The sequence below is a fragment of the Mastomys coucha genome, unplaced genomic scaffold, assembly GCF_008632895.1.
Source record: "Mastomys coucha isolate ucsf_1 unplaced genomic scaffold, UCSF_Mcou_1 pScaffold7, whole genome shotgun sequence".
Lineage (NCBI taxonomy): Eukaryota > Metazoa > Chordata > Mammalia > Rodentia > Muridae > Mastomys > Mastomys coucha.
The window spans coordinates 47,896,536-47,905,387 of NW_022196913.1; the positions used below are offsets into that span (position 1 = coordinate 47,896,536).

At 37.7% G+C, this 8,852-nt stretch overlaps 1 protein-coding gene across 1 annotated transcript in view; it reads right to left on the reverse strand.

Annotated features, from left to right (window-relative positions):
* Ranbp9 (RAN binding protein 9) overlaps positions 1-8,852 on the reverse strand; it is an 81,235-nt gene that overhangs the window by 58,350 nt on the left and 14,033 nt on the right. The window contains exon 2 of the mRNA XM_031359433.1: positions 4,469-4,580. Coding sequence (XP_031215293.1) covers positions 4,469-4,580 — 112 coding nt within the window. The remainder of the gene's footprint in view (positions 1-4,468; positions 4,581-8,852) is intronic.

Below are 8,852 nucleotides of genomic sequence, written 5' to 3' on the forward strand. Positions count from 1 at the left end.
ACATGCCTTCTCTCTGCTCACACCTTCCTCTGTGCAAACAACCAACTGAAACTAGGAGGGACCCTTCTAATTTTGTTTTTGAAATCAGTGTATATGTATACATCTGAATGTGGATTTGTGCACTTGAATCAGTACCTGAGAAGGCCAGAAGAGGGTGTCAAAACCCAAGGAACTAGAGTGAGCTGTTGTCATGGGTGCTGGGACTGAAGTGGGGACCTCTACAAGGGCAGTGCATGCTATTAACTGCTAAACCATAGATCCAGTCCTAGCCATCCTCCCCCTCTTCCTCCTTTTTTTAATTTTCTCAAAGGAAACCTTCTTTTCTACACTTCCAGGCGGTGGTGCCGCACACCTTTAGTCCCAGTGCTCAGGGCAGAGGTAGATGGATGTCTGTGAGTTTGATGCCAGCCTGGTCTACAGAGTGAGTTTCAGGACAGCCCTAGGCTGCATACAGAAACCTTGTCTTGAAAAACAAAAAATAAAAAAACAAAGACAAAACAAAAAGCTTTTAAGTCCACAGCATAAAAGAAACATTTTGAGGGTCTAACAAGCAAAAAATTGAGCAATAGAACAAAGACTAAATAATTTGCCAATTCTTTTAGAATCACTGTCAAACAGTGGTATCAATATTTTGTTCAAAGAGTTAAAAATATCATATACATGAATTATAACTAAAAATTTTCAAATGTTATTCTCTCTCACATTTTGAGTTAACAGTTTCTCTACTACCTCTGTCTATCAGTATGCATAATTTAAAACTTGCATGAAATTCCTGAGCTGAAATTACATTTATAAGATAGAATTATTTTTAGAAACTTCTCACCAGTCACTGATAATCATAAAAACACAAAGGATATACCCTTAATGTCTCCTAAAAAAATGGTCATGTACATAATATAATTTTATCCTTTTTTATGAAATGTGTTCAAATTTTATTCTTAACTTAAAAAACTGATATCTTAACAATCAGATAAATTGTCCCTATAAATTATGTTTATTTTTATGAATAAGCATAAAATTATGCTTAGTTTAAATGAAAAACTAAATCAGAAAATTAAACATATTCTTTCATGCAATAAAACAAATTTCCTTTAAGCCTCTCTGTGTAGCCCTGGCTGTCCTCAAACTCAGAAATCCGCCTGCCTCTGCCTCCCAAGTGCTGGGATTAAAGGCGTGCGCCACCAATGCCCGGCTAAGCCTTATTTTCTATGCAGGAAAAAAAAAGCCCATCATAGTCACGGCCCTCACTTTCCTCAGCAGACTTAGTACAATGAGAGGGTAGAATCTGAGCAGTCCTCTCTCACACACTACAGTCTACCAGAGCCTTTGTTCTTTGTCATCTGTCCAAAGAGGCAACCACACTAAACTTGTCTTTCATTAGAAAACTTGTCAGTGACAATTTTTCTAGAAAACTAAGACCCTGGATGCAAATTTTACCTGTCCCATTCTTAAATAAACACAGCTCAAAGAAAAGTCTTCTTAAAGTGACATAAACAAACAGATGAGTACACATCTCTTCAAGGAAATTGCACAGTGGTAAGAACTAGTCTGCTCCCTGGGGTCTGTTCTCAATACCAACTGCAGCAGGATTGCTTCTCAAATGCATCCTGTCGGGTTGAAGATGCTACAGTTAAGAGGAACTTGGGCAGTATTGCTTCTGTTTATGCGCCATTTTAGAAATGCCCAAAGTGCAGACAGAAACCATTTCTTCACTCACTTGTATGCTAGCTTTGAAATATCCCCTACCCTAAAGTCAGTAGTGTGCAATGGTATATGCACTATCATTAGCCTGATCAAAATGTAAAGATGACACATTATTTGGGGGAAGAGGCAGTGACACACAAAAAAAATACCTGGAATTTTGGACTTAAAAACTGATTAGCTAGACTGGAAAAGAGGAAGTGAGAACCGGAAGCTAATTCTAGAGGCAAAGGAAAGGACAACTATAAAGAACTAGAAACCTAAGAAATGTGTAATCAGAGAGTGACAAGACAGAAATGAAATGTAAATGAAAGGGCGGACAAGAATTAAGAATCAGCCATAGGAAAAGCCAGACATCATTACAACAGTTAAAATGAAGAAACAAACAAACAACAAGAAAACCCCATGAGAACAGGGAGAGTAAGGACAAAATAATAACGCTGTGAGTGTGTGTGTGTGTGTGTGTGTGTGTGTGTGTGTGTGTGTGAAAATGCCAGTGGTTTGTAGACTTTATCAAAATCATTTTTAAAGAAGTAGAAAAAAAATAAAACCCTGACAACACACAAAGAGGCAGATCAAGAGGAATACCCACACTGTTGGTGGAAAGACACATTAGTCCGGCTACTTTGCAAAAACTACCTCAGATGCCTCATAAAGCATTTTATCTACAATTTGGCTATCTTGTTCATGAATATTTACCCAAGTGAAATGAAAACTTGCATTTACAGAAAACCTTGCACATATAAATGTTGATACTGGTTACATTTGTAATTGTGGAAAGTTACCCTTCAATTAGGGAGTGGGCTAGCATACTGGTTTGATCATCTATACCTCAGCAATTAAAAGGACTGTTCTTCAAATTATGCAGCAACAAGGATGAATCTTGAACTCATTATTCAGAACAAATGCTGGCAGACTTAGAAGGCTACTTATTATGATTTCATTTATACACCATTCTAGAAATGGCAAAGGTATAGGCAGAAAACCATCAGTGGTTGCCAAGCTAGATGGGAAAGGGACATCTACCAAGGGACAGATTGACGGAATATTCTACTCACTAGTTATAGTGGTTATGACTGCACATATCTGTAAAACCTCACAGATCTCTGTACCAAAGGGGTTAAACATAAAAGGAAAAGGATGAGAAGTTCTGGTTATAAACAGATGAGAATGAAAAAAATTACACACAATTGTCACATCATAAATGACTGATAAAAAAGTTTCATATTTTAACCCTAAAGCATATGTTCCAAATGATTTTAAGGAAGAGACAGACAAGTCAGGACTGTCTGAGAAGGACACTGTTAACAGTTACAGGGAGCACCTGGAAGGTAATTGCCAACCACCTTGGGAACTCCTGAGATACACTTTACTAAGACACAACTAAGGGAGATGCAGCAGAGACAACAAGAAAAGGATAAAAATTAGAAATCCTCAAGTTTATGCCAGCAGTGGAAGCATTAAGCTAACAGGTTCTGAGAAAAGCATTTCAAACAAGCTAAATTTAATGGCTGTGGAATACTCAATTGCAAACATCTTGGTAGCTGTATCTGATTGGAGCTCAAGGGAATATATGAAACATAAAATTAGATTTAAGGCTCAGGGTATTTGTAGATCTGAAAATGTAAGGTTGAAATCCTTCATAGATGGGATACATGGAATAAAAGCTCCAGAGGACTCTGACAACCATCATAAGCAATACCAGCACTATAGAGCTGAATAAACAAGGTGAATATACAACTATAGAGTTTGGCTTTCTCTTGAAAATCTCTGGTTTTATGTTTGGTTTGATCACCTTGGTAAATAGGCAATAAAAAGCTTCAACATAAGCCAAGCTTTTCCCTTCTACTTTTGGTACTGCTGGCACTGAGTCCAGCAAAGTGAAGAATAATGTATGGGACACTTACTTTTTGTTACTCATACACAGGCAGGAAGGTCAACAAGAAGGATTCAAAAAAAAAAAAAAACCCCACAGGTCAACTTACCTGAGGAATCCAATATCTTGGTAGCTGGACAAATGACCCTATAGTTGTTTAAAGGACTCTCTAATATCTCAACACAGAATCAGAAAATAATATGACTTTAGAGAATTCGTTCTTAAACTAGAAGTATGCACTAAAATTACCTGTGGACCTTTCTCAAAATATCTACATCATTCATTACCAAGCTCTATTTCTAAATATTTCGATTAAGAATACTTTGGTTAAGGCTCAAACTGTATTTTAAATATTCCAATAAGTGACTCTAATGTACATATATAATAAGAGCAATAAACAAAAGCTGGTTCAACAATCAACCACAGAGTTTTCACTCTGAAGCTTCCACACCACACCCCAACCTCCTCCAGGAAGCTCTGAATCAAAAACACAGAAGCATCCACTTTCCAAGTAATACCTCAAATCCCAAGCCCCAAGCCCGTTAAGATACCTAACAAGCCACTTACTGGTTTTTGGCTAAGCAAGTTTTAGAAGACCTAGCTTCTCGGCAGAATTCAGAAAAATGAGTCACTCTATTGCTCAAACCTCAACTCTCAGTTTTAATAATGACCCTGCCAGAAAGACTTAAAATGAGCTCAAGCTTTAGTTCAACTAGTACTTAACCAGAGCCAGAACCAATATGCTGTACTGTAATAGTTAAGAGTCTACTTTTCCACAACCAAGATTCTCAAGATTACAACTTTCCAATTATATCATATACATGTATGAATCATTTCAAATATAATTATCCAGGAATAGAAATGGTTATGCCAACCAAAATTTACACTTACCCATCTCTTCCTTTACTGACAATTTTTACTTCAAAATAATAAATCCCACAGGCTGCTGGTATTGGATGCGTGGCTCGAACAGATGCTGCATCTTTGGGGGTTTTACCATGACCTGCATGTGAAAAAGAACAAATCACAAATGAGATTTTCAAATGAAAATCTTAAAACCATTCAAGAAAATAAGACACTTGGATGAAATTTAATTTCTGTTATCATCATTTCAAGTAACTGAAGACATAATGAAACATTTACCATTACAACAAATCCAATATGAAAAATAGCTGAAGCTAGCCAAAGAACTCTTCATACTATTATGAGTTATATTAAGAGTTCAGAATCTGTCCAGGCAGTGGGATACATACCTTTAGTTCTAGCAGTTGGAAGGCAGAGGCAGGCAGATATCTGTGAGTTCAAGGCCAGCCTGGTCTACAGAGTAAGTTCTAGAACAGCCAGGGCTACACAGAAAAACCTCTTGGAAAAACAAAAAAAAAAAAAGAATCTGAACACACTGAGTCTGGTAGCAGTCCTTAATGAAAATTAAAAGTCTGGGTTTGTTTTAAAGATTTGTAAAACATATTTACTTTTTGTGGGGGTGACTTGCATGCATGTGTACCACCTGTGTACCTGCTGCCAAAGGCCAGAAGCAGGGGTTGGATCCCTTGGAACTACAGTTATAGGCTGTTGTGAAGTTGCCATGTGGGTATTAGGAATCAAACTCATGTCCTCTGCCAAAATTAGTGAGCTATCTCTCTGGTCCCCAAATTAGAGAAATTTAAGGTTACATTTTAAGTCACTCTTGATTGGGAAGCACATGAAATAATGATCTTAATTTTATCAAATCTAAATCTGCATTTAATTTGTAACATTTCTATACATTCTTCTGCAAAATGAACCACTGGAGATATTTATATGATCACATTATTTTAAATAAACTACATTAATAGGTCCAACTCATTAAGGATTTATAATTCCATTATTTTGATATATTCTTGGAATTTCTAAATAGAGACTGACCCACAATTCTTGAGTCAAGAACAGTCTACAGAAAAGTACAGCTTTATATTTTTCCTGTTTTTAAGGAATGAAATAACACAATGTTACTGTTAAAATTATAGACCACCTGTTGAATAATGGCTTTTAAACTTTCTAAACTTGCTATTCCTCATCTCTAATCCCAACCCTTTCATTATTCACAATCACCTTACTTTATTTACTAATTATTAACTCCTTCTCCAAGATTTAAATTATCCTGAAAGCTAAAGTGAGCAAAAATGAGCATGTGGAAAAAAATGTCCAGAAGATTACAAAGGAAGCACCTAGAGAAGGGACTCAGCAGTGAAGAGTACACACCTGCTCTTGCAGAAGACACAAGGACTCACATACAGACACTTATAAATAGAGATGTCCATATATACCTAATTAAAAACCAAAATACAAAATTTAAAAAAAAAAAAAAAAAGACTACAAACGAACAGGGAGGACTCTGCAATAGCCCATCAGAAATACTCAGAATGTGAGTCAGATCTCCATCCCCCAGGACTGCTTGAGAGATACTCTCCCCCACTACGCAAGTGTTGTTAAGTAGGTATGTATCACACAGTACAACTGTCATTTACCATCCTTCATGGACACTAGAGTTCTCCAATTCACCACAGTTGCTATAAAGCTAAATACTACTTTCAAGTAAAAAATTGTATCTTATGACATACAATACACACAAATACAATATACACAAATCTTAACATTCTCTTTACCAAATTACTAACTTACACCTTATCATTTAAATAGCCATGTTTACCATTGCAATGCCAATTACTACACGTTCATTGGCTGAACTGAGATTCAGTTAAGCTGCTCCTTTTTTACGATGCTGGTGGTGTGACAAGGGTCAAAGCAGGACCTAAATATGCATTTCCATTCCTTTCTATTAACATTAAAACCAATTTTCTTATTTCTTGCGTATGCTTGTGTGATATATATGTATAAGAAGGGGAATATGTATGTGCCACAACACACATGTGGTGGTCAGAGGACTCAGCTCTCCCCTACCACTGTGAGTCCTAAAAACTGAACTCAGCTTATCATAGACTTGCACTGAGCCATTTCACCAGCCCTCCATGAAAACTTTTGATAAAGGCAAAAGTAAGACTCAGCCCCATGACTACAGAGGGCCAATGAAGTCAGCAAGGAAGAAAAACATGGAAGCAGCAAAATGCAGCCTCCCCTTCCCCAGCCCAATGATTTTAGCATATACAGGTAACAGATTTACACTGAGGTGAGCAGCAAGAAAAAACTATCTGCACAAATATGCAAAACAGTCATGTGTGTATGTGTATTTATGGGGTGTATATGTGAGGGAGTGTGCATGGTGCAGAGGCTAGAGACCGCCTCAGGTATTGTTCCAAACAAAGGTAGCACCAACCTTTTGGGAAGGAGACGTTCACTAGCTTGGAATGTAACAGAGTGGAATACATTGGTTGGCCAGAGATATGTCAAGCTACGTATCCCCAGGACTGGGATTACAATTGCATGCTACCATCCATACAGCTGACTTTTTAAAAATGTGTGTCCTGAGGATCAAACTCAAGCCCACATGCTGTGTAGTATGCACTTTACCAACTGAGCTACGTATCTCCCCAAGTCTCATACACACAATAACTACTTAATAAACAGACATTTATTGGATTGCGGTAACAATGAAATAGTTTTTCAGTAAAAATATATTCAAATAATTAGGTTACCTACCATGCAATATTCATGCAAACTAAATGCACATATAAAAATTAGACAGTCATAGTTGGCCAGTGAGGACTCTAAGGTCCCTAAAACAATTATCTGCCATTGCTTTTAGTTGCCTATCAAAACTAGATGGTTAAGACTCTACTGCCACAGACAAGCTTTAGCTATAGCACAGAGACACCAAGCTGGAGCAGAGCTGGAAACATCCCCCTGTTGTTCATAGTCCCAAAAGGTGCTATGCAGGCTGATGAGTACTAAAGTCACCAATAGTCTTCCTCAACTGTGGACACTGTATGTTGCTCCAGTACTGACCTATCAGGCACATTGTGCCTAGTGGTGAAATAAATTGTAGTGGCAATGATCAACCACACTTTTTGACTTGAGGTCTATTCATACCTGGTTCTAAAAACCTGGCCAAAAGCCCAAATTAGTAGACTTATGTTAAATTCATGCAAATTAAAATCCCATATGTTTTCGTTTTGCAAAATACCTGTAGGTTCTTCACAATCTTAAATCTTTTAAAAATCTTTTTATGCGTTTCTAAAACATTATAGAATAGTTCTGTAAGTTTTAAAATTAAAATGATTTTATTCATTATAAAATTTAAAAGTTACAGATGGCCTAGGAGGTATATAGCTCAGTGGTAGAGCATTTGCCTAACATGTACAATGCTCTAGGCCAATGGTTCTCAATCTTCCTAATGCTATTTATTCATCATGTTGTGGTAACCCTCAACCATAAAATTATATTGTTGCTACTTTATAACTGTAATTATGCTACTGTTATGAATCATAGTGTAAATATCAGATATGTGACCCCCATGAAGGGTCATTCTACACACACACACACACACACACACACACACACAACACACACACACACCTTAGCAGCTTCAACCCACAGGTTGAGAACCACTACTCTAGGCCAATCCCCAGTTCCATTAAAAACAAATAGAATTTAGGAAGTGTTGGAAGTGTGACTTAGCTTGTAGAGCAAATGCCTAGAATGTTCAAGGCCCTAGGCTCAATTCCCAGCACAGGAAATAAAGATTTAAATAAACAAAGAAATAAATACAACTTTGAAAAAAAATTAGTGCTCTCTCTTAGACAAAGCTAGTAATATCGGATACATTGAGCCTGTCTCTAACTTTGCTCATCAGATACAAGATTATTATTTTAAAATCTGTAGTTCTAAGAAAAAGGTGGGAAGTGAGGAGCCATGCCCAGAAGTACAGGTTTGTTATCTCACTGAGGCAGGAGGATGGAAATTCAGTGTCTGCTTAGCCTAGAAACTCAATCCAAGTTCAACCTGGACTAGTTGGTAAGATCCTACCTCAAAGTAAAATGTAAAAGGAAGCCAGGGCTACAGCAGTATCCTAACACACGCAAGCAGGCCCTAAGGAAGCCAGGGCTACAGCAGTATCCTAACACACGCAAGCAGGCCTAAGGAAGCCAGGGCTACAGTAGTATCCTAACACACGCAGGCAGGCCTAAGGAAGCCAGGGCTACAGCAGTATCCTAACACACGCAAGCAGGCCTAAGGAAGCCAGGGCTACAGCAGTACCCTAACACACGCAGGCAGGCCTAAGGAAGCCAGGGCTACAGTAGTACCCTAACACACGCAAGCAGGCCTAAGGAAGCCAGGG